General features: G+C 42.0%; 1 protein-coding gene, 1 long non-coding RNA gene and 1 pseudogene across 39 annotated transcripts in view; 2 read left to right on the top strand and 1 right to left on the bottom strand.

Annotated features, from left to right (window-relative positions):
- SLC9A7 (solute carrier family 9 member A7) overlaps window positions 1-25,967 on the top strand; it is a 150,093-nt gene that overhangs the window by 90,128 nt on the left and 33,998 nt on the right. For 22 of the 37 annotated variants that reach the window (XR_013412791.1, XR_013412792.1, XR_013412790.1 and 19 more), the window contains exons 6-12: window positions 6,961-7,066; window positions 7,445-7,586; window positions 9,810-9,915; window positions 12,114-12,202; window positions 12,296-12,409; window positions 14,718-14,829; window positions 20,176-20,329. Coding sequence is in view for 6 of the 37 variants with exons in the window: in XM_077988565.1 (XP_077844691.1) it covers window positions 6,961-7,066; window positions 7,445-7,586; window positions 9,810-9,915; window positions 12,114-12,202; window positions 12,296-12,409; window positions 14,718-14,829; window positions 20,176-20,329 (823 nt within the window). In the remaining 31 variants the exon portion in view is untranslated. Of the gene's footprint in view, window positions 1-6,960; window positions 7,067-7,444; window positions 7,587-9,800; window positions 9,916-12,113; window positions 12,203-12,295; window positions 12,410-14,717; window positions 14,830-20,175; window positions 20,330-25,967 lie in introns of all 37 variants that reach the window. The other 15 variants (XR_013412798.1, XR_013412797.1, XR_013412796.1 and 12 more) reach the window with 1 other exon arrangement.
- On the bottom strand, window positions 410-2,256 carry LOC144338578 (uncharacterized). The gene is made up of 2 exons (XR_013412819.1): window positions 2,177-2,256; window positions 410-1,704 (listed from the first exon to the last, which is right to left on the bottom strand). It is a non-coding gene; the product is annotated as an uncharacterized LOC144338578 (long non-coding RNA).
- LOC106995193 (phosphoglycerate mutase 1 pseudogene) lies at window positions 16,394-17,652 on the top strand (annotated as a pseudogene). The gene has a single exon (XR_013412810.1). The product of XR_013412810.1 is annotated as a phosphoglycerate mutase 1 pseudogene (transcript).

Here is a 25,967-nt window from a genome sequence, read left to right as displayed (position 1 = left end):
CTTTGCATATTTGGCTTTATTATTATGGTATTCCATTATTTAAATCTTAAAAAGTTCAGAGCAATCATTAACTTTTGTTGTAGTAGGGAGAATGTAGTATTTATTTGCATGGCATGGTGGTGGAAGAAGTGACCAATAGGTGGGTCTAACAGACTTAGATGGCTTTTCTTTTTCTTTTTCCTTTTTTGAGACAGGATCTCACTCTGTTGCCCAAGCTAGAGTGCAGTGGTGCAATCACAGCTCACTGAAGCCTTGACCTCCTGGGCTCAAGCAGTCCTCCTGCCTCAGCCTCCCAAGCAGTGGGACTATAGTTAGATGGCTTTTCTAAGAAGGGCATGCAATTTCCTTTTATATTATTAATTTTTCATTGTTGTAAAAATGCCTGACATAAAATTTACTACCTTAACAATTTCTTTTGTTTGTTTGTTTGTTTGTTTTTTGAGATGGAGTCTTGCTCTGTTGCCCAGGCTGGAGTGCAGTGATGCGATCTTAGCTCACTGCAGCCTCCACCTCCCAAGTTCATGCCATTCTCCTGCCTCAGCCTCTCAAGTAGCTGGGACTACAGGTGCTCGCCACCACGCCTGGCTAATTTTTTTGTATTTTTAGTAGAGGCGGGTTTCACTGTGTTAGCCAGGATGGTCTCAATCTCCTGACTTCGTGATCTGCCCGCCTCAGCCTCCCAAAGTGCTGGGATTACAGGTGTGAGCCACCGTGCCCAGCCTATCTTAACAGTTTCTAAGTGTATAGTTCAGTAGCGTTAAGTATACCCACGTCATTGTGAAACCAATCCCAAGAACTTTTTCATCTTGCAAAACCGAAATGCTGTGCCCTTTAAACAACAACTCCCCAGTCTCCCTTCCCTGCAGCCCCTGGCAGCTATCTTTGACTTTCTGTCTCTATGAACTTGACTGCTGTAGAAATTTCATACAAGTGAAATCATATAGTATTTTGTGACTGGCTTATTTCACTTAGCATAATGTCCTCAAAGTTCATCCATGTTATAGCATTTGTCATAATTTCCTAACCTTTAAGGCTGAATAATATTCCATTCCATTGTATCTGTATAGCATGTTTTTTGTTGTTGTTGTTGTTTTGGTTTGGTTTGGTTTTTGAGATGGAGTTTTGCTCTTGTTGACCAGGCTGGAGTGCAATGGCACGATCTTGGTTCACTGTAATCTCCGCCTCCCAGGTTCAAGCGATTCTCCTGCCTCAGCCTCCCGAGTAGCTGGGATTACAGGCATGCACCACCACGCCCAGCTAATTTTTTTGTATTTTTAGTAGAGACAGGGTTTCTCCATGTTGGCCAGGCTGGTCTCAAACTCCCAACCTCAAGTGATCCGCCCGCCTCGGCCTCCCAAAGTGCTGGGATTACAGGCATGAACCACCACACCCGGCTATATAACATATTTTGCCTTTCATCTTAGAATGACTAATTTGGTCATAAGTTTTACACTTTGATTTTCTTCTTTCTCAGTGTTGCCCTTTTGCCTTCTTTTATGTAACATATCATTTGGTTTAAATAATACCTTTTCTTAGTAGAAACACACATGATTATCTGTAGTGAATGTAATTTAATTTGTAAACTCCTTTTGTGCAGCGTTCCTAGAGGATTGTGCACTGTGACATGGTGTTTATTCATCAATCCCTTGCCCTGTATTTTTCAAGTGTTGGTTGAACCAATTCTTACAAGTGAATTATTACACCCTCCCTTGCAGCTCAAAAACAAACAAAAAAGTTATCCTTTCCAAGTTGGAACCTATAATTTGATCAGTTTGCATAAAGTAGTTACAGCTATTCTCTTCCTTAGTGTCAGCTATTGAGAGTACACCTTAGGGAAAGAAGTTCTGGAGAATGAGCTGCTCCTGTCCTCACGGTAGAGATGGAAAGGTCTGTTCAATGTCTTCAATGCCCTCTAATATTCTGAACAGTATTAACCTTAAAGATACTAAGATACTTGACCATGCCTCTTGGGGGTCCTCTCCATCAGTGCTATCTTATAGATCTTTCTGTGAAGATAGAGATGTTCTATAATCTGCAAGTCCATTGTGGTAACCAGTAGCCACATGTGGCTTTTGAGCACTTGAAATGTAGGGTAATGCAGTTGGGGGACTGATTTTAACTTTTATTTAATGTTAAGTAATTTAAATGTATATAGCCACATGTGGCTAATGGTTACCACATCAGACAGCATAGCTCTAGACAGTTGTGTGGTTCTGAAGAATCTCAGTGTTCAAAAAAAAAAAAAGAAAAAAAAATTGACCTCTCTTACCCTCATATTTTATTACAAACATCCTGAGTAAATTAGTATTGAAGACTTGGCTGTCGAGGCACTCTGGTTTGTGAAAAGGTGGGATTTGGAGTCACAGGCCTTGGGTTGAGTTCTAGCCCTACCAATCACTGATCGGGTAGCCTGGACACATATTATCCCCTGACATCAGTTTCCTCATCTATAAAGTAGAAATGATGACACCTATTTCCTAAGGCTATTGTGAAGATGAAATGAAACAACACGTGTAAGGCATAGAGTGTACCATCTCTAAATTATGCTGGTCTGTGTCCACATCTGACTCAGACAGAGATTTCTCAGTTTTCCATATGTTTAAAAAATAAATAAATAACAGATCATCTCTTAACCCAAGCATGTTTCCAAAGAGAACTCTGAAAATCAGTTTTAGTATTTTAATCCTGTGCTGTCTGTGACTGTCTCCAGATGTGTGTCTGTGGAGAAATAGATCTTCATAAGTCTGAGAAAGGTGTTTAGTCTGTCTGAAAATGTGTTTCTAAGTATACTCATCTATAATTTTATTACTAACGTCTTACTAGTACCACTAACAAGTAAAGGGAAGTTAGTTTAACATAAAGATTATTGGTATTGTTTCCTGAGCTATCAGTGTTACTTCATTTAATTGGATAGAGAGGCTTACTTTTCTAGATTATCTTTGTAATTGTTTACTTCCCTTTAATGTGTCTATGCTATGGTAGAAAATAATGGAAGGGATTACCATGCTACTCCATTTTCACTTGGCCTATGAAGATTGGCACCGTAAGGGTTTTATAGAAATGGAAGTTGTAGGCCGGGCGCGGTGGCTCAAGCCTGTAATCCCAGCACTTTGGGAGGCCGAGACGGGCAGATCACGAGGTCGGGAGATCAAGACCATCCTGGCTAACACGGTGAAACCCCGTCTCTACTAAAAAAAATACAAAAAAAGTAGCCGGGCGAGGTGGCTGGCGCCTGTAGTCCCAGCTACTCGGGAGGCCTGAGGCAGGAGAATGGCCTGAACCCGGGAGGCGGAGCTTGCAGTGAGCTGAGATCCGGCCACTGCACTCCAGCCTGGGCGACAGAGCAAGACTCCGTCTCAAAAAAAAAAAAAAAAAAAAAAAAAAAGAAATGGAAGTTGTAGAAAATTGAAAGTTTAAACTTATTAAACATCAGGACATTAACTTTAACTGCTTTTTAAATAGAAATCTTCCTGAAATGTAGAATGTTTTTGCAAACTAGAAGTGTTTTACCAGCCTCCTAGAAATCTGTTGTTTGAAAACTTGGGTCATAAAGGAGATAAAAACTTAAGTGAAGAGTTAAGCATCACAAGACCAGATTGACTTCTAGCGTCTGCTGCATCAAACAAAAATTCTGATATTGGCAGCCTGGGCAACATAGAACTTCATCCCCACAAAAAAATTTAAAAAATTAGCTGGCCGTGGTGGTGATTGCCTATAGTTCCAGCTGCTCGGGGTCTGAGGCAAGACGATTGCTTAAGCCCAGGAGTTTGAGGCTGCAGTGAGCTGTGATCGCACTACTGCACTCCAGCCTGGGTGACAGAGCAAGACCCTGTCTTTAAAAAATGAAACAAAAAACTTTATAGTATTAGGATACAGAATCATATTGACTGATATGAAGGAATAAGAATCCTTGTCCCTGATTACTGTACTTGGCTTGAGACATGAGTCTTTGGTCTTCTGGTCAAAGTTGACATAGTATGTGTGGGATAGTGTAGGCTGCACTGTGACAGGGAGCCTTCTCCACTCTGTGGTCATGTGTCATGGCTGCCATGTGCCATCTTTGTGGGCTTTTGTTTTAGACAGATCCACAATTAAAGGAAAAAAACACATTTCCACCCCATGGTGCCTTCCTAGGAAGCCACCAGAGAACACATGCCACTGCACTCCAGCCTAGGCAACAGAGACCCTGTCTAAAAAGAAAAAGAAAAGAAAAATAGAAACCTGTGAGTCAGGCTGATTGACTCAAGGAGTGCAAAGGTGATGAGTTAAAATTGGGGAAATGACATCATGATGGTTCACAGGAAGGGCATGCAATTTCCTTTTTTATTATTAATTTTTTATTGTGGTAAAAATGCCTGACATAAAATTTACTATCTTAACAATTTCTTTTTTTTTTTTTTTTGAGACGGAGTCTTGCTCTGTCGCCCAGGCTAGAGGGCATCCTCTGGGACTTGGTTCAAATGTGCCACCTGCCTAGTCACTCTAGACTCCATTATCTGCTCCCTCAGCTCTTTGAGTTAGGTCTGTTTTGTACATGTCAGTGCTTGCCACTTTGTACTGAGTGCTCACAAGGGCTAAGTGCCCTTGAGTACACGGATGAAGTGTCCATGAAAAGTTAGCTGAATGAACACATTTAGGTCCTTGAGTTTTTCCTTCTTCATATATCTGCCATTCTTTTGTTTTTCCCACTGCCTCTACCCAGTGATCTTCAGTTAGTTAATTGTGATTTCTCAGTCTGTGTCCAGTTGGAAACAGCTATGACCCTGCTCACCCTGATTTCAAGGGTCCTGCTATAGGGAGGAGGGCAGTTTGTTTCATGTCTCCCACCAGAAACCACTTAGCCAGTCTTGTCATCCCCATCCCATCGTCTTCCAGTTGTCAGCACCCACATCCCTCCTTGTGATCAGGCACAGACTTGCTCAGGAGGGGCACAGAAGGGATCCTGACCTGTTTTGTGAGATAATGAGCAGGGAGAATGAGAAGTTGAAACTTAGATCAATGCTATGTAAGCATTTATTGTTATTATTATTAATTATGCTTTTAGGCGAGGTGTGCTATGCATCTGTGGTCCCATCTACTTGGGAGGCTGAGGTAGCGGGGATTGCTTAAGCCCAGGAGTTCCAGGCTACAGTGAACTATAATCACACCACCGTACTCCAGCCTGGGCAACAGAGCAAGACCCTGTCTCAAAAAAATATAAAAATAAAAATAAAATTTTTAAAAAATTGGCAAAACCAAACGGTAGCGTCAGGGAATGTGTATTTGTGTGATTAAATTATAGGGAAAGGCAAGAAAATGATGACTATAAAATTTAGTTTAGTGGTTCCCTTTAGTGAAGGAAGAGGCTTCAGACTGGGATGGGACATATGGGGGACTGACAAAGTTCCATTTCTTGAACAGGGAGGTGGTTACAAGACTGGTTGGCTTATAATAACTCACTAAACTGAACATTTGTTTGGCTTGGTTTTCTGATTGTATCAATTAGTAATGCTTTTGGCTGCAAAGAACAGAAAAACCTGGCTAATTCCTGCTTAAACAAATAGATATTTATCTTGGGTACCAGTACTGGGGCTGATGTCCCAGCTTCCACTACAATCAAAAAGTACTACACTGTCTTTCTGCTGCACTGTTCTGGGGTTTCAGTCACACATCAGTTGCCCCATGGAGGCAAGATGACTACGTTGGTATCTGGCGTCTCCGCCTTCTTCCTGACAGGAAGAGGTGATGCTTTCTGCAAGAGAAGCTGGGAAAGTGGGGTTTTAGTTTTTGCAGTCCTATGGTAGAAACCATTGAGAGAGGGTAGTTGGGTCTGAGTGTTGAGAGAGAACACAGCTCTTGTGCATATATCTAGAGCGGTGGTTCTCAATCAGGGACAATATTGCCCACACCCCCACCCCTGTCATTATTATTTTAAGCAACACACACCATATTTCAAAGGCTTGGCAAAAAGATAGAATTTATAAAATCTAATTAATCTTTTTTTTTTTGAGATGGAGTTTCACTCTTGTTGCCCAGGCTGGAGTGCAATGGCGCAGTCTCTGCTCACCACAACCTCTGCCTCCTGGGCTCAAGCGATTCTCCCACCTCAGCCTCTGGAGTAGCTGGGATTACAGGCACCCACCCGGCTAATTTTGTATTTTTAGTAGAGATGAGGTGTCTCCATGTTGGTCAGGCTGGTCTCAAATCGCAACCTCAGTGATCTGCCTGCCTTGGCTTCCCAAAGTGCTGGGATTACAAGCATGAGCCACCGCACCCGGCCTTTTTTCTTTTTTCTTTTTTCTTTTTTTTTGAGATGGAGTTTCACTCCTGTTGCCCAGGCTGAAGTGCAATGGCACGATCTTGCCTCACTGCAACCTCCGCCTCCTGGGTTCAAGTGATTCTTTTGCCTCAGCCTCCCAAGTAGCTGGGATTACAGGTGTGTACCACCATGCCTGACTAATTTTGTATTTTTAGTAGAGACGGGATTTCACTGTGTTGGTCAGGCTGGTCTCAAACTTGTGATTTCGGCCTCCCAAAGTGCTGGAATTACAAGCGCGAGCCACCGTGCCGGCCAAAATCTCATTAATCATTTGTATAATAACTTTGTTATTTTATCCTTGGCTCTATTGAGCCAGAGAAATCAAAGAGATTTCAACACACTGGTGAAGTCAAATCACATTGATTGTCATTAGTTTTTGAAGTTCTGTAACAGATACTTTCAAAGTGTGATGGGATCACGGTGGAAAGCATAGTGTTTTGGTGCAGTGTCATTAGACTCAAGCATCATATCAAAGCTCCTTCAGATAAGGAAGATTGCCGTTTTCATTTCTGCCACAGATAGACAAGTCTGTCTTTGACCCCCTTGCTATCTCTTGAATCACCCAGTCCCACTCAAGATAGAAATTGCCTCTATAAATCTGTAATCAGTGGTTTAAGGTCAGAAACCAAAACTAATTTCTGTGCTTTTGGCTCACTTTTCAGTGACTGTGCTGGCAATATTTAATGAATTGCATGCAGACGTGGATCTTTACGCACTTCTTTTTGGAGAGAGTGTCCTAAATGATGCCGTTGCCATTGTACTGTCCTCGTAAGTAGCAGTGTTTCTGCTGGAGAAGAGACACCTTGGTTTCCTGTATGCTTTGGGCTAAATTCAGAGGCTCATCTTAAATGTATTACATATTGAATTGGGTGTTTTTCTAAATGAGATTTATCAGCTTCATGGATAAAATTATGTTGCTTAGTGTGCCCAGCAGCGATCAGAATGCTGACGCCAGTGTAACATGGTGGCTGCAGATTAAATTAAATGAATTTGCCCTGGGCAATGCTGGCCACAAATTAAATTAAATGAATTTACCCTGGCCAATGCTTGACAAAATGTAGATACCTATGTTTGTCGATATTTTCAGGTACCACGGTGTAAAACCAGTGCAGTCTTTTAAAACTGTCTCTTGTTTTTAAACTTCAGGTCTATTGTTGCCTACCAGCCAGCAGGACTGAACACTCACGCCTTTGATGCTGCTGCCTTTTTTAAGTCAGTTGGCATTTTTCTAGGTATATTTAGTGGCTCTTTTACCATGGGAGCTGTGACTGGTGTTGTGACTGCTCTAATATCCTTTTTGTAGTTTCAGTTACGGCCTGGGTATGTGTGTGTGGCATTACACTTTCGAAAAGAAAGTTCTCGGCTGTTCTTTCAAATTGGAATCTTACATTGATTGTTCCACTGGGGTGTGATGGCTCCTGAAATATATCACTTTGGTGAAGCATGACGGTTAGGTCCCTAGCTGAGAGTCTGAAAAAATGTTTAGGAATACAAGCCTAGACTTCGCTCTGTCTTCACCTTTGCTTTTTCTCTCCCTTTCTTGTGATCCAGTTGGAGCATCAGTTTTAGAGGGGTGAAAAGAGCTGAGGAGCCAGGAGGTGGCTGGGAATTAGGGACTACCGGCTGGGAAGTACTTTAGCCCCAGCTAGCTGCTGCCACCTGCTGTTCTGGGCCGCATGGTGTTATGTGGTGATAGCTAGTTAGTGGCCTTCCATAAGCAAAGGATGGCTGGGATTTAGTTTAAACAAACTAAAAAAACAAAATGTGGAAAGAGCAGGCATCCCTTCTACAGATGTGCTGAGTCCTGCATTATATCCTCTTTGGTGGGCAGTGCTATGTAATTTAAACCACATCATTCCAACATGTAATCAATATGGAAAAAAACCCAAAATTATGATAAAATAATTAATGAGATGTTATACATTCAATCTTTGTGGCAAGCCTTTGAAATATGGTATGTGTGCTGGGCGTGGTGGCTCACACCTGTAATCCCAGCACTTTGGGAGGCCAAGGCAGGCAGATCTCCTGAGGTCAGGAGTTCGAGACCAGCTTGGCCAACATGGTGAAACCCTGTTTCTACTAAAAATACAAAAATTAGCCGGGTGTGGTGGTGCACGCCTGTAATCCCTGCTAATCAGGAGGTTGAGGCAGGTGAATCACTTGAACCCGGGAGGTGGAGATTTCAGTGAGCCCAGACCGTGCCATTGCACTCCAGCTTGGGCAACAGAGCGAAATTCCATCTCAAAAAAAAGAAAGAAAGAAAGAAAGAAATATGGTGTGTGTGTTGCTCTTACAACACATCTCAATTTGGAGTAGCCACATGGTAAGTGTTCAGCTACCACATTGGATAGCGCAGATTTAAATTGCTTTCTTCACAAGGGCCCTTTTGATGTCCTGGAGATATATATTGCTCAGTGAAATCCCTCATGAGACGCTTCTATGCTTGGCCTGTGTCGAATGGCACTGTTACAAGAAGGATCTCTGGTCCCAAAAGGTGACACCAGCACCTGGTAGCTGCCTCAAGAATTGTGCATTTCTTTCTTTCCTGTGCCTTCCTTAGGCACCTGTTGTGGACTCAGGTGGCCTCAGTGATGCCCAGGGCTCAGGGTCTCACAGGCCTTGTCTTCACAGCCTTGCTGGAACCAACCCAACAAGCCAGCCTGATGTCATGACCATGCCTCTCAGAACCATGGCCATTCAAGGAGCACAGAAAACCAGTTGCCAGTTTCTCTGGAAAGCTGAATTTATTTAAAAAACAAAACAAAACAAAACAAAAAACGCCTTATTGACATATAATTTATATACCATTTAAATGTAATGGCTTTTGGTATATTACATGATAATTTTTTTTTGACAGAGTCTCGCTCTGTTGCCCAGGCTGGAGTGCAGTGGCACGATCTCGGGTCACTGCAACCTCTGCCTCCTGGGTTCAGTCGATTCTCAGCCTTCTGAATAGCTGGGATTACAGATGTATGTCACCACACCCGGCTAATTTTTGTATTTTTAGTAGAGATGGGGTTTCAGTATGTTGGCCAGACTAGTTTCGAACTCCTGACCTCAGGTGATCCACCCGCCTTGGCCTCCCAAAGTGCTAGGATTACAGGCATGAGCCACCGCACCCTATGTGATTAATTTCTTAAAATTGTGGTAAAATATAGCTAACGAGATTTGTCATTTAACCATTTTTAAGTGCACAATTCCGTGGGGATTAAGTACATTCACAATGTCAGGTAGCCATCCCCTTGTCTACTTTCAGAATTCTTTCATCATCCCAAATAGAAGTTCTGTACCCACTGAACAGTATCTCACTATTTCTTCCTCCAGCCCCTACAAAACTTGTGTTGCACTGGAAAGCTTAATTTGTATTACTTAAGCTTTCCTTAGAGCCTCCGAAAAAAAAGGTTGAAGGGAAAGGCTAGCCCTTTGGGGAGGGGTCCTGGGCTAGTGGAGTATGGTTCTTGGTGGCCCTGATACGTGTACCTGGAGACAGGGTCCTTGACAGAATGCCAACGTGACTAAGTTTACCAAACTGCACTGCTTCCCCCTGCTGGAGACAGCGCTCTTCTTCCTCATGTCCTGGAGCACGTTTCTTTTGGCAGAAGCCTGCGGATTTACAGGTAGGTTTTCTCTACTCTTGCACCACCCTTCCCCTCACTGTAGTGGGGCCTGTGGGAACTTGAAGGAAGTAAAGAATTCTTAGATAGCAACTGCATGGAGTTTAACTGTTCAGCAAGTGTCCGTATGAAGGATTGCTGAGCAAGGCTAGTGTTCTGTCTTAAATGGATTGTCTACTTTCCAAAAAGCTAGATTTTATTTTATTTTATTTTTTTAGAGATTGGGTCTTGCTCTGTCACCCAGGCTGGAGTGCAGCAGCACAATCATAGCTCACTGTAACCTCGAACTGCTAGGCTCAAGGGATCTTCCCCCTTCACCCTCCCAAGTAGCTGAGACTACAGGCATGTACCACACCCAGCTAATTTTTTTATTTTTTGTAGAGATGGAGTTTGCTATGTTGTCCAGGCTGGTCTCAAACTCCTGGCCTTAAGTGATCCTCCTACCTCAGCCTCCCAAAGCACTGGGATTACAGGCATGAGCTACCATGCCCAGCCTGAAAAAGTAGATTTTAATGATAAAGTTTATCATTCCAAAGTCAATTACATTTTTGAGTACTCATTCTAACTATAAGTAGATGTTAAGGTGCAAAGAATCTCTTAAAATTTTATTTGTATATTTCCCTTGATTGCTATGTTATTTTACAAACAGTAGCAATAACAAGCAAAATATGTGTCCTTTAAAGGGTGATTTTGTATCTGCTCAGGTGGATGTGAACACAGTTTTTCATTGTTGTGTCTCTGGGCTATTTAATCGTTGTTTTTCAATATCAAATTTTTATGGTGTCAGTTTCATATAGTATTAGTGCGGTGAAACGTGGTTTTATTTCCTCAAATTCTTTCATTTTTAAAAAAATCATTGAATTTTTCCATTAGAAAATTCAAGTACAGTTACTGTACATAATCCAGGTACTTAGGATGTACTTTTATCACCCTTTCAAAATACTGTAGAAAATCTTTATATGCAGCATTACAAAATGCCCTACTTCCTTAAAATTTAACAGTTATCTGTAAATGTGTAGGCAAAGTCCCAGGTGCGTCATTGTCTCGCACAACAAAATGATTACCATTAACCAGAAATATAGAAGATCGGGGCTTGGATAAATGGAATAGTACTCTTGATCTGTTTTGTCTGAAGTCCTAGACTGTGAAAAAAATATAGGCCAGGCATGGTGGCACATGCCTATTTAAACTCAACACTTTGGGGCCAAGGCAGGTGGATCTCTTGAGCTCAGGAGTTCAAGACCAGCCTGGGCAAGATGGAGAAACCCCATCTCTACAAAAAAATACAAAAATTAGCTGGGTGTGGTGGTGTGCACCTGTAGTCCCAGCTACTCAGGAGGCTGAGGTGGGAGGATCACTTGAGCCTTGGAGATAGAGGCTGCAGTGAGTCAAGATCATGCCACTGCCCTCCACTGAGGGATATATAATATATAATCCACTTTGTCTCAAAAAATATATATGTATATAAAGCATTAGTTTGAAATTCAGTTCATTCATTCTAAAAACAGTGAGGAATATGACAAAAATTTGGATGGGCCCTCACAGTCTCTTTGAGGGAATGAATGCTATATGCCAACTACAGATGGTAGTTGGAGGAGTTTAGAGGAGGCAATAGATACCATTAAAACTGGAACAAGGAGGGGATGTTGAGGTACTTGGCTTTGAAGGAAGGCAGGGTTGGGAGACAGAAAGGTTGATATGAGGTGAGGGGTTGTAGGAGTGTTCAGTAGTAATAGGAAACTTTGTTTTTCTTTTCTTTTCTTTATTTCTTTTTTTTTTTTAAGAAAAGGTTTCCCTCTGTTGCCCAGGCTGGAGTACAGAGGTGTGATCAGGGCTCACTGCAGCCTCAACCTCCCAGGCTCAAGTGATCCTCTCACCTCAGCCTCCGAGTAGCTGGGACCACAGGCCCACATCACCACATCCAGCTAATTTTTTGTATTTTTGGTAGAAATGGGGTTTTACCATGTTTCCCAGGCTGGTCTCAAACTCCTGGGCTCAAGCCATCTGCCTGCCTTGGCCTCCTGCAGTGCTGGGATTACAGGTGCGAGCCACTGTGCCCGACCCAGCAATAGGAAAGTTTCAAAAATATCCAGGAAGTTGGATATGCTAGGCTTGCCTACCTTAACCTTTTGTTCCAGCAGGGTTTTTTTTTCCCCTGCCTCTTTATTTTCCATTGATTTTTTGGGGGGATGTTTTAACAGGTGTTGTAGCTGTCCTTTTCTGTGGAATCACACAAGCTCATTACACCTACAACAATCTGTCGGTGGAATCAAGAAGTCGAACCAAGCAGGTGAGAGAGAGGCTTGGTACTCACGAGTTGCTTGTTAACACAGGGAAGGGGAAACTGCAGGGTTTACAGCTTCCTTTTCCCTTCTCTGTGCAGCTCTTTGAGGTGTTACATTTCCTGGCAGAGAACTTCATCTTCTCCTACATGGGCCTGGCACTGTTTACCTTCCAGAAGCACGTTTTCAGCCCCATTTTCATCATTGGCGCTTTTGTATCCTTTTCTTGTTCCACCATTTTCTACATGCAGAGACAACCACTGTTGGAGAAGCTATAGTAATAATAGTCATAATAATACTATAAAATAACAATAATATAATCATATAAAATCTCATAAAATAACAATTACGGTTTCTGTTTTGGGTAGGTGACTAAGTCCATGCTAGTTCACAGGGTTTTTATGATGAATAAAAGAAAGCTTAAGTGGCATTTCATAACGCTAAATGTATTTGACTTAAAGGACTGCATGTATTCCAAGGTCATCCTTTCAGCCTTTTCTGTGTAAGATGGCCTTTCTGTTAAACTGGTGCTCAGCAGGTGATAGTTTGTTTTGTAAAGTGCCCTTCTGGGTGTATCTAAAAGTCAGCAACCATGTCAGTCTCCAGTGTTATTTTTGACATTTCATTGCTGTATGAATTCCAATCCAGGAGGTGCCCTGATTTGGATGACCCAAAGGTTCTCCTCTTGCTCGTAACTACATCCACAGTATGCGAAGCCCTTCCTCACACTGCCCAGGGTTGTTTGCAGGCAGTGACCCTACTGTTTCCTCAAGCTTCCCTGCTGCTGCAGATCATGGTAGAAGACTCTTTCTCCCCACCCCCACCAAAAAAAGGAGAAGGAAAAAAAAATGAGGGGAAGAAAAGATAAAATAGAAAAATACTTGATTCCTTGGTCTGGGCCCATTGTAAATGCAGTTTCTGAAAAAGAGACATAATTTGCGGGATTGGCTTCTCTCATGTCCCTAGCAGTGGATGGATAGCTGAGGGTTTTGCTCACTTGGCCTCAGATACTATGTTTTTATTAAAGCGAACTTTTCTGGGGCTTGATTTCAAGATACTGAGCACAGTCCCCTATTGCTGGACATGCACATTTGCCTCTTCTGAGGCCTCATGATTATCCTTAGATTTTGGAATGCTGGCCAAAAAGGAGTGTTTTTCTCTCTGGGCTTAATTTATTGTGCAGGAATGACTGACACTCACCAAGCTGCTGGACAGTGACAGTGGCCTAATGCAATACTGGTTAGTGTGAGAGCCTCCTACGCTTAAACCGGTGGCTCATTTCTTGGATTTCCATGCTTACCAGACTAATAGCTAAAAATCTGCAAGACCAGTGTTTTTATTCTTTTTTGAGAAAGACCTTGCATGTTGTTTTGATTTGTATTCCTAGCATGACATCCTGTGAGAGATAGTGAGAGTACAGCCCTGTTTACAGATGAGGGCCTGGCAGAGGCCAAGCCAGGTCCTCTGCAGATCCTAACTGCTGCTTACCACTTAAGGACTTTTGCTTCTCTTCTGGGATAGAATGTACTTTGTAAGCATTACCTTGTTCTTTCTGCTTAAAACAAAACAGAAAGAAAACGGAAGAAAAACAGGCAGTGCTTTACCCTGCAGGAGACAGAGAAGATAGTTCCGCCCTGGCTTCTGTCTGAAACAGCTGCAGCTCCTGCAGCTGGTGTTTTGCCAAAACGGAAGCTCCCTGTTCCTCTGGCTCCCACAGGCGTTCCCTTCTCTGACCAGGGGAGTGTGCAGCTCTCTCAGCTGGGCACTGTTCTAAACTCAGAAGTGACAAAGGACCAGTTTCCCTGAATTCTTTGGTTTCCACAACAGAGTTCCTTTTTCCACCCTCCTTTTCCATTTCTTACATCTCCAAAAGACATTTTAGCTACTTAGGTAGAGAAATATCTCCCTGGGTTCATTCCTGTGAGTGATCTGAATGTCTTTTAGTGTTATGAATATTGTAAATTTCCCCACCTCTTATTTGCAGGCTCTTTCTGGCCATTAAAATCTCTGATGTTTACTTGCAAATGAAGCCTGCGAGCACTTATCCAGCAAACTTTTTCTTTATAGTTTGACTGCAGGATTAGCAATTTTTTTCTTCTAGTGCCTTTTCTTTTAGTAGAGCCCAACAGACACTGTTTGCTTCTCTCAACTGCCCTCTCCTGCCGTGGTACTTTAGCTTATTTCTGGACTCCTTTTTAGATAGATTTAGATAGATAGATAGATAGATAGATAGATAGATAGATAGATAGATACCAGTTGAATTAAATCAAGAAGTTACAACAGTGTGTTTAACAAGCTAGAAATGATCTCTATGAATCAGGAGATGGGGAAGCTTAGCCAAACTACTCCCATTTTGTTGCTGAGAAACTTGTCTAGAGAGAAACTAGACAGCCGGGCTTCTTTGGGCAGCTCTCTGGACTATAATGAGGCATCACAGCATTCCTAAAATTCTCTGCTCAGCCGGAGGCTGTGTGGAATGCCATTCTGGAAACTGTTGGGCCCTTAACCTCCACCTGTGGTCAGGTTGCCATCTTCCTGGGCAGAGCTGCGCACATCTACCCGCTTTCCTTCTTCCTCAACTTGGGCAGAAGGCATAAGATTGGCTGGAATTTTCAACACATGATGATGTTTTCAGGTAAAAAGGCGTAAGTGTAAAGAAAATGAGTTTTATTCAGCAGGTAACAAGAATATGATTAAAATATAATTGATAAGGTTCATAAAAAGGCAAGCATTCAAGTTTCTGGTCCGTTTGTATCCCCTGCAGTGAGGAATAGACAGATGTACATGTTCAGTTGAGTTAGTGTTGATTTTGCAAACCATACTACCAAATGTGAATGTTCTCCCCTAAATTATTTGCATTTCTATTTCATCACTACCACTCAAGGGACCTGGAGATATGGTGTTTAAAGTGCTTGATTGTTTTCTAGAAGATCTTCATAACCCTTAAGCTTCCTGAAGGGCGCCAGGTCTAGAATTAGAAGGAAAAGAGCTCCTGATGAGAAAGAGCACTGGCCAAGTCACTCAGCACCTCCCAGCTGCAGTATCCTCTCTTGTAAAATAATGAAATTGAACTAATTAGCTGAGGTCCCCCAGCTCTAACTTTCTGTGGAGCAAAAGAAATAAAATACACTCATGTAAGCAAGGGGAACCCAACACTGGAATTTAATAGCTGTGATCATCCTGCTGAATTGACACTGTCTCCTGCATGCCCCCCCTTTTCCCTGTAAAGCTCAGAAGTCTGGAGAAGCCACTGAGGGGACAAAGGACAATAAAGAAAGCTGTGGAAGTAGAGTAAGGAGAGAGTAGCTGGCATGAGTGGATGATGCAGTGAGGGTGGTAAGCGTCAGCTTTATATAAATGAGACCCAAGTTAGAGCATTTCTGCAGAACAGAGGGAGGAGAAGTTAGTTGCAAAAGGCTACTGTGACCCTTAAAGACACCTCTGTCCTTTAAGACAGAGAGTGAGTTGCAGCCACCATTACTGCCATGCAGTAGTTATTGGGGGGCTCACAGAGTCATAGTGAAATCAAACCAACAGGCACTGCTCAGTAAAGCAGTCATTTTGTCTCACACTAGCTTGCCTCTGAACTTAGATACAGGTACAGTCCTCTAAGATGATTTCCTTTTACTCTGACAAACATTTATTGAGCATCCTCTTTTCATAAGCCACAGCTCTAGGTTGTGGAGGATGCAAAGACGAGCCTCCTTCACGGAGCTCACAGTCTGCTGGGGGGAGGCAGGTACACAAAGACTTCATTTTCTTCCAAGAGAGGTTGGTGAATTGCACAAAAGAGGTCTGAAAGAAATGTGGACAAGAAGAGAATGGCTCAGGGCCATCTTCACTAAGGGAGTGGCCTTTTAGCTAGGCTTGGAAGAATGGAATTTCAGGAGGCAGCAGTTTGGGAAGGCAGAAAAGCATTGGCATGCCTGGCTTGTTTAGGGAAGGGCAGCAGTCTGGTTTAAATGTCAGATACATGGAGTAATTCAGAAAGAGGGTGAGGTTGACCACCATTGCCGCCTACAAGCTGTGGCTGATCTGGCACGGGGAGAGTGCCTGGAACCTGGAGAACTGCTTCAGTGGCTGGAAGGACACTCCCTGAGCCCGGGGGCCACAAGGAGGCGAAGTGAGGTAGACAGGCACTGCAAGATGCTGGCTATAAGTTCAACATCTGCTTCACCTCAGTGCAGAAGAGAGCAATCTGGGCCCTCTGGACAGTGCCAGATGCCACTGACCTGATGTGGCTGCCCATAGTGAGGACTTGGCATCTTAATGAGTGGCACTCTGGGCTTCTGACCGACCTCCATAAAGCAGAAACTGCTGCCAAGCATGGTAAAGATCTGGAGGCGCTCCTGTGATGTCCCACCACCTCTCATAGAGCCCAATCATCCCTTCTACAGCAGCATCAGTAAAGATCGCAGGTATGTAGACCTCACTGAAGATCAGCTACCCTCTTGTGAGGGTCTGAAGGTCACATCTGCCAGACCTCTGCCCCTTTGGAATGAAGAAATAGTTCCCCAGATTGAGGAGGGGAAATGGGTACTGATTACAGCCCACGGCAACAGCCTCCCCGGCATTGTCAAGCATCTTCAGGGTCTCTCTGCGGAGAGGAACCTGCCGACTGCTATTCCCGTTGTCTATGAATTGGACAAGAACTTGAAGCACATCAGGCGCATGTAGTTCCTGGGGGATGAAGAGACCGTGTGTAAAGCCATGGAAGCTGTGGCTGCCCAGGGCAAAGTGAAGAGGTAAAGGCCAGCGGATAGACTACTTTCCCTGGGAACACCCGCCTTGCCCATCCCTTTCTCTGTCCCTCCCCACTGCACATGTCACACTGACCACATCTGTAGGCATCTGAAGTTGTAGCTGCAGATGGGTACCAGTGACTCCCATTTTTCATTTCAGCTATTTTTCTCCGGCACCCACTGTCTTCACACAATCTAGTCAAGATAGCACCTCCAGGGAGGGCACGGCTTCTCAGTCCAAGCCCAGGGAAAACTCCCCTTATCCAAAAGAGTTGAGAGGTAGTGACTTGGGTTTTTACCAGGGCTTTGTGTACTAAGGACCTGCTTGAGTAGGAGATAGGGAGGAACCATGCTAAGGCACGGCCAAAGAGGAGAAGCAAGAGAGCCTGTTTGCCCCCAGGAGCCAGTCCTGTGTTCTTCTGTAGTCAGGCCACTGCCTGGAGGGCTCTAGTCATTCCAGTGGAAGATAAATGTAACCAGCATGGTGATGTAAAAACAAAAAAAACAAAAAACAAAAAAACGGTTTCCTTCCTGACCCCAGAGGGGCCGGCTCTACTTGATGGGTGGGATCAATCCTGAATTAAGTTTCTGGTGCATTTATTTTACAAAAACGAAGTGTATAAATAATACAAAACAAAAGTCCTTGTGGGGTTTCTAGTGGCAGTTGAAATAATCCCACATGTGATCATCAGAAAATAAACCATTCCTTATACCAATATGGCACAAGCTCCGTGACTTGAAAGGGGTAGGAGTGCCTCCTGCTGTGTATTTTAGAATCCCTGCCCCGCCTTGTTTCATGGCAGTGAAATGCCTCTTGATCATGTCCAAGTGTGTCTTTCACTGCCTGTTTTCTGAATCATGTTTTAGTTACTTGGCCCTGCCACATGGGCCCAGTACTCATTTTGAGCATAACTGTACTAAATCTTTTTTCCAAATCAGTATAAGAAAGGAATGATATGCAAGAAAAAAGGAAAAAAAAAAAAAAGAAGGTGAGGTTGGAAAGGAGAATTGTATCTAAACTCATAATTTTCACCCTTTAGGTTACATCAGAATTGCCCATTGGGCTTGTTAAAGCACAGGTTGCTGGGCCTCACTGTCTGATTCTGGGGATATGGAGTGGGCTCTCCTAACATTTCTGAGCTGCCGCTGCTGCTGGTTTGAAAACCACACTTTGAGAACCACCACGGTAGAGTGGAGACCTCAGGGAAGCTCCAGTGCTGTGCCAAAGAGTTTGAGCTTCACTCAAGAGCAGCAGGGACACATTCAGAACTTGGTGAAGAGGACGGTGATAAGCTTCTATGTACATATTAGGAATATGCCAGTGGACAAGAGGAAGATTAGTTGGAGCTAACCCTGTCATCTAGGTCAACTTAAATATGCTCATTGGCTTCTGTACTAAAAAGCTGAGAAGTGTACAGTGCTGTTTAATGATATCTCCAATAAAAGACATTTTATGCTGGGAGAAATCTGCCTATCAAAAGGAACTCATTCATCAAGGCTATGAAATACCTGAGGTCTCACTTTCATATTGCTTACCATGCTTACCTAGTGAAATTAAGAAAAATGTATTCTACGTGGTCTCTCTCTGATGTCCAAGTTTTCTTCTTTGAGTCAACATCCCTTGAGAGGCTTAAATGTTGACCAGTGACATAGCTGGCTGGCTGTAGGGTGACCTAGATGTGTATAAATATTTCACTAGGACAGATTAATAGAAAACATCAACTTTGTTTTCAATGTAACTTTTATTGATGTCACTCTTCTTTAGTGAATTGTAGTGAAGTGCTCAGATTACATATATTAATAATTGTGAAATTGCAAAAAGTAGAAAAATGTACAAAGAGATATAGTAAGTCTAACTTTTCATTCTCTCGCATGTTATACACACAATCTTCCCCATGGTGAATAAAAATTAATACTAGATATATACTAAAGACTGTAGATTCAGTCTTTTTTTTTCTTTTTCTTTTCTTTTCTTTTTTTTTTTTTTTGAGACACAGCCTCACTCTGTCCTCCAGGCTGGAGTACAGTGACACCATGTCGGCTCACTGCAACCTCTGCCTCCAGGATTCAAGTGATTCTCCCACCTCAGCCTCCCAAGTAGCAGGGAACTACAGGCACATGCCATCATGCCTGGCTAATTTTTGTATTTTTGGTAGAGATAGTGTTTCACCATGTTGGTCAGGCTGGTCTCAAACTCCTGACCTCAAGTGATCTGCCCACCTTTGCCTCCCAAAATGCTGGGGTTATAGGCGTGAGCCGCCACACCCAGCCAGATTCAGTCTTTACTATAAAATAAATTATGAGCATGATATGGGAAAGGAACAAAAGAGCTTAGAAAGATGAACTCCAAAACATTAAACTGCTGATATTAATCTTAAAATCCATAATGCAGATCAGGTATCAGCAAACTACAACCCCTGGGCCAAATCTGGCCACTGCCTGTCTTCACATAGCCCATGAGCTGAGAACGTCTTATACAGATGAATGTTTGCACTCTGTTTGATGATAGACAACACTGACTTTGAAACCACAGTTAAGCAAAATATCCCCTCCAGAAAGAATTTGCCTCTTTTCATTATTAGACCTGTATTACAACAAAGTGGCCTCAATTATTACTATTGATTTTTGATAATAAACATTTGTGGAAATGTTCGTCTCTTTAATCTAAGTACCCACATAATATTCTTGATTTTGCCTCTTGGCCCACAAAACCTAAAATCTTTAGTATCTGGCCAGTTACAGAAAGAGTTGACCACCCCTGATGTAGACTGGGTTATATTTTCACTTCTCTGTGTGGTTTCCCCTGTTGCTAAGGAAATGCTGAACTGTGTTCCACAAATTTGAATACTCGTACCTAGCCTGTTTTTTAAGTTTGTATTGACTGTGTGGTGCTTGGGTTGTGTTGGGATCACAGTTTTAGCTTATATTATTATTACTTATTTATATTTATTTTTACTTCATGTTACTAGCAGGAGAATCATTTAAGTAATAGGAGTGTTATTATTCTGAAAAAGTGCTGTACAAAGCAGTACGATGCTTTTTCATTGTGTTTGGGAGTTTTGCAAAAGACAGCATCAAATAAAAGAAAATCATGCCTTTCAGGTTCTTCTTTCTAGGTAAGACAACTTGGCCCCTGAAGCATGAATGAATAGAGTTTATTAGCCCCAAATGGCAGCAGTGGATTTTGAGACAACATTGTCATTTAATTCTTATGAGCAGAACTTCTTTGGTCCCCGCAGGCCTCAGGGGAGCAATGGCATTTGCGTTGGCCATCCGTGACACGGCATCCTATGCTCGCCAGATGATGTTCACGACCACCCTTCTCATCGTGTTCTTCACCGTCTGGATCATTGGAGGAGGCACAACACCCATGTTGTCATGGCTTAACATCAGGTTGGTTTGGAACCAAGGCTAATTGAGTATGTCAGTTGTCACTGTTCCTGAGAATGTTCAACACCCTGTGCAGGATGTGCTACTTTAGTTCATGGAAGCCTTTTACAGTCTTTGGTTTTGTTTGTGAGGAGGGATTAACAATTTTTTTTTAAAACAATAAGTAAAAGTTTGGAGTATGGGGTTTTCCAGGAGGAAAAAAATGTAGTCATTAAAAATTTTTGTCAGTGCAAACATACAAAGAATGAGAAGTGCCTGGATCTTGCTAGAACAGTGACATTAGAGCAAAAATTTAAAAAGTCTTAAAGCTGCAGGACAGAAAATAGACCAAGAGCCCCTGGCAGAGTCCAGTATTTCATGTTCCTTTGAAATGAAATCCAGACTCTGAAGAATAAGCTCACCAGCCAGATATAGAGGCAATTAGAGTTTTATTTTAGCATGAAACTGTATGCTGTCTCTTCTTGCTTGAGTGTACAAAAGAGGTGACATTTTCTGGGTAACCCTCACCTGTTGCAGTTTCATGGACGTCCTCTGCCTGTGGCTTTGTAGCTGTGTCAGGACAGAAGGAGCACTGATACAAGTTTGACTTTTTCAAGAGTGCTTGAATTCCAAATTGTGTTTGTGAGCTCCAGCATCTTATGGTAAAGAAGTCATTGGAAATAGGGTTCAAGAGACCCACAGCCCAACTCTGGCTTGAATTAAAGACAAGCCTCTCATGTGTTTGGGCCTCAGGTTTCCTCAGCGTTAAGTGAAGACGCTCTGCCGGGTGATCTCAAGGGCACTTCAGCTCTAAGTGTTGTGCTGCACATCACTGGATGTGCTCTGGCCACTTACCACAATTTCAGGTCTGCACAGGGTGACCGTGTTCCGGAACAAGAAGACACTTGGGTAGTACAAAGGTGTGAAGAAAACTTCTTTGAAAAGCCACATGGTGGCAATGGTTTTTCTTTCTCTGCTGGCTTTTTTAGTTTGTATTCTCTAGACTGTAGAATGCCCGAGACAGCTGCACAGCGTACATACCTTGGAGGAGAGAAAATGAACAGAGATCTCCCAGTCATCCTTGGAGTTGGGGGGAAGAAACTAAAATTTGAGAGAATCATCTCCTGTATCTGGAGTTTTCGTATAGATGTTAGGCAGAGATTCCTGGGCTGCCACTTCTGCCACCAGCCACTGCCACTTCCACTGCCAGCTTCACCATTTCTGGGCTAGTGTATCCCTGCCTGAGATCCAGGTGGGTCTGCAGAACCAATATGGGGTTTATCAGTGTTAGTCATAATAATAAGTAACACTTATGTTTCAGGCATTGTTCCAGATACCATGCATATATTAAGATAATTCTCATAACATTCTTACAAGGGAGATAGGACTATTATCTCAATTTTAGAGTTGGGGAAACTGAGGCACAAAGCAGGAATTTGCCCAAGGTCACAGAGCTTTAAGTGGACAAGCTAGGATTTGAACCCAGGCGCTCATACCAGAGAGTCCACACTCTTAACCACTGTGCTATACTGCCTGTAAAGAAGAGTTATAAAATTTGGAAAGGTTAGAATTTCAATTACCTGGCATGAATCTCAAGGGTTGGATTAAGGAAAAGAATCCATCTTTGAGAATATAAACCTGAAGAAAATGTACAGTCTCTTACTTTTAAACTTAAGACATAAGATGGTACCATCTTTGTTCTATGTAGCAGAATTAGGACAAGAAAAAAGGTTTACCCTGCACACAGTTGAGAATCTTTGCATTTGGTGACCTCTGAGATTACTTCCTGCTCCTGTTTGTCTGATCACCTAGTAGATGCTCTGGATGCTCAGAGCCTCATTAAATCATGTTTGTTTTTCATGCTATTTTATAAATCCTTTTCTCCCCTTCCCCTCAAACATATACGGGACCAAATTTTCCGTTGAGAGTAGAGAGTTGACTTTTGACATTTTGCTCTTGTAACTGCCTTGGAGATCCATGTAGGTTGTTCATGTATCAAGTTTGTTCTGTTTTATTGCAGAGTAGTATTCCAAGGTGGGCCTGCCACATTCCTCCTCTGGTCCCTGCTGCCTAATTAGTGGCTCCAGCCAAACTCTGGATGTACCAGAGTTTGTTTCACCATTTACCCCTCGGAGGACATTTGGATAGTTTCAAGTTTTGGGCTATTAAAAATAAAGCCACTGTGAATATTCTTCTGTAGGTATTTGCATGGGCATAAGTTTTCACCTCTCCAAGATAGATGCCCAGGAGTGTGCCTTCTGGGTTGGATAGTAAAGATGTGTTTAGTTTTATTAGAAACTGCCAACTGTTTTCCAGAGTGGCTGTACCATTGTACATTCTCACCAGCAGTGTATGAGGGATCCAGTTTCTCAGCATCCTCCCCAGCGTTTGGTATTGTCAGTGTTTTTCATTTCAGCTGTCCCAGTAGGTATGTGGGAATATCTCATTGTGGTCTTAATTTACATTTCTCTCATAGATAATGATATTAAACATCACTTCATGTGTTTTTACCATTCATATGTCTTTGGTGAAGTATCTGTTCAAGTCTTTTGTCCATTTTTAAATTGGACTGTTTCTTTGTTGAGTTTTTAGAGTTCGTTATTCTAGACTGTAGTCTTTTGTCAGATACATGGTTTGCAAATATTTTTTCCCAGTGTGTAGCTTGTCTTTTTTTTTTTGAGACGGAGTCTCACTGTGTCTCCCAGGCTGGAGTGCAGTGGCACCATCCCGGCTCACTGCAAGCTCCGCCTCCCAGGTTCACACCATTCTCCTGCCTCAGCCTCCTAAGTAGCTGGGACTACAGGTGCCCGCCACCACGCCCGGCTAATTTTTTGTATTTTTAGTAGAGATGGGGTTTCACCGTGTTAGCCAGGATGGTCTCAATCTCCTGACCTCGTGATCCACCTACCTCGGCCTCCCAAAGTGCTGGGATTACAGGAGTGAGCCACCGCGCCCGGCATTTGTCTTTTGATCATTTTAATAGGGTCTTTCATAGAGCAGAAGTTTTAATTTATAATTTATCAATTTTTTTTTCTTTTATGGGTCATGCATTTGGTATCATGTCTAAGGACTCTACCAAGCCTTAGGCCTGAAGATTTCTTCTGTGTTATCTTCTAAAAGCTTTTTAGTTTTACACTATACATTTAAGTCTGTGATCCATTTTGAGTTAATTTTTGTATAAGATGTGAGGTTTAGGTTGAGGGTTTTTTTTTTTTTTGCCAATGGCTATCTAGTTGTTCTAACATAATATGTTGAAAAGACTATCCTCACTCCATTGAATTAATTTTGCTTCTTTGTCAAAAATCAGTTGTCTGTATGCATGGGGTTGTCTTTCTGCACTGCTCTATTGGTTTATGTGTCTATCCTTCCAAGACCATACTGTCTTGATGACTATAGTTATACAGTGAACCTTAGTATCAGTTAGAGTGATTCCTCCCACTTTATTGTTGTGGCTATTCTACTTCCTTTCCACATAAATTTTAGAACACATTTGTCTACATGTAAAAAAAAATCTTGCTGGGTCTTTCATAGGAATTATGTTAAACCTTTACATTAATTTTTGGGGAGATTGACATCTTTATTTTGTTGAGTCTTCCAATCCATGAACATGATGTATTTCTCCATTTATTTACATCTTCTTTGATTTCTTTCATTCGACTTTTGCAGTTTTCAGCACCCATGGCCTGTACATGTTTTGTTAGAACTTGTATCCTGTCACCTTACTGCTGAACTCACTTATTCGTTCTTTAGCTCTGAAAGTGTTTTGGTCCTTTTTTTTTTTTTTTTTTTTTTTTTGGTAGATTCTTTGGAATTTTCTGCATAGACCATATAGACCATCATGTTATTTGTAAATAGCGACAGTTTTTTTTTTTTCTTCCTTTTCAACCAGGGTACCTTTTGTTTCCTTTTCTTGCCTTATTGCTCTGGTTAGGATTTTCACTACTGTGTAGAATAAGAGTGGTATAAATGGACATCCTCATCTTTTTCTGATCTTAAGAGGAAAGCATTTGCCAGGTAAGGTGGCTCACACCTGTAATCCCAGCACTTTGGGAGGCCGAGGCAGGTGGATCACAAGGTCAGGAGATCGAGACCAGCCTGACCAACATGGTGAAACCCCATCTCTACTAAAAATAAAAAAAATTAGCTGGGCATGGTGGCAGGCGCCTGTAGTCCCAGCTACTCGGGAGGCTGAGGCGAGAGAATGGCGTGAACCGGGGAGGCAGAACTTGCAGTGAGCTGAGACCACACGCCACTGCACTCCAACCTGGGCGACAGAGCGAGACTCCATCTCAAAAAAAAAAAAAAAAGAGGAAAGCATTCAGTCTTTCTTTATTAACTATACTATTAGCTACAGGGTTTTTGTAGATGTTCATCTTCAAGTTGAGGAAGTTCCTATCTATTGCTAGTTTTATGAGAGGGTTTTTTTTTTTTTTTCATGAACAGGTGTTGAATTTTATCAAATAGTTTTTCTGTATCAATTGATATGATCATATGATTTTTCTTGTTTAACCTATTAATATGACGAATTACATTAATTACTTTTCAAATATTGAACCAACTTTGTTTCTCTGAAATAAACCCCACTTGATGTGGTACATTATTCTTTTACATATTGCTGAATTATATGAGCAAACATTTTGTTAAGGATTTTTATGTCTGTATTCATAAGGGTTATTGGTCAGTAGTTCTTTATTTTTTATACTGCTTTTGTCTGGTTTTGGTATCAGAGTAATCTGGCCTCACAAAATGAGTTGGACATGTTCCTTACTCTTTTGTTTTCTGGAAGAGATTGCATAGAATTGGTGTTATTTTCCTTAAACTTTCGGTACAATTCTCCAGTGAAACCATCTGGGCCTGGAGACTTCTTTTTTGGGAGTTTTTCAATTATGGAGCCAATTTCTTTATTAGTTATAGGGCTTTTCAGATGACCTATTTCATATTGGGTAAGTTGTGGTGATTTGTGAAATTGGTCAGTTTCATTTAAGTTGTCAAGTTTATGTCGTTTGTAGCATTCCCTTGTTATCCTTTTGATGTCTGTGGGGTCTACAGTGATATCCCATTTTTGATATATCTTCTCTGTTTTTGGTCAATTTTGCTAGACATTTGCCAATTTTATTGATCTTTTCCAAAGAACCAGCTATTTATTTCATTGATTTTCTGTATTGTTTTTCTAATTTCATTTTAATTGATTTCTGTTTCTATCTTTATCATTTCCTTCCTTCTGTCTGACTCTATCTAGACAGCACAATGAAGGAAAGTATGCCATTACTGAAAAATACATATTGTGTCAGCTCATTGCATTTTTCCAGATGTGTATAAAGAATAATTACATAAGTGTAGAAACTGACATTTACAGAGATTACATCAAAAGAAATTCCCTCTGAAATAGGGTAATAAAACAGATTAATTTTTCTAGTTTGTGGCTTGTGGTGTGATGGCCATGAATCATTTCTGTAACTAAGGTTCTTATTCTAAATTGATTCAGAAACCCCCTGAAGTTCAATTTGGTATTTTGACCCCGTGACCTCGATATGATCAGTACCTACTTATTCCTTACTTCTCCAGGCTACTGATAGAGGCCCTGATGAACTGTTAAGTAGCTGCTCAGAAGTCAGAAGCCCAGGGTGGTTCTTGGAGTTCACCATAAATAGGAGTTAGCTGT

This window comes from Macaca mulatta, chromosome X (assembly GCF_049350105.2).
Source record: "Macaca mulatta isolate MMU2019108-1 chromosome X, T2T-MMU8v2.0, whole genome shotgun sequence".
NCBI lineage: Eukaryota > Metazoa > Chordata > Mammalia > Primates > Cercopithecidae > Macaca > Macaca mulatta.
This window is presented reverse-complemented; position numbering and strand designations above follow the sequence as displayed.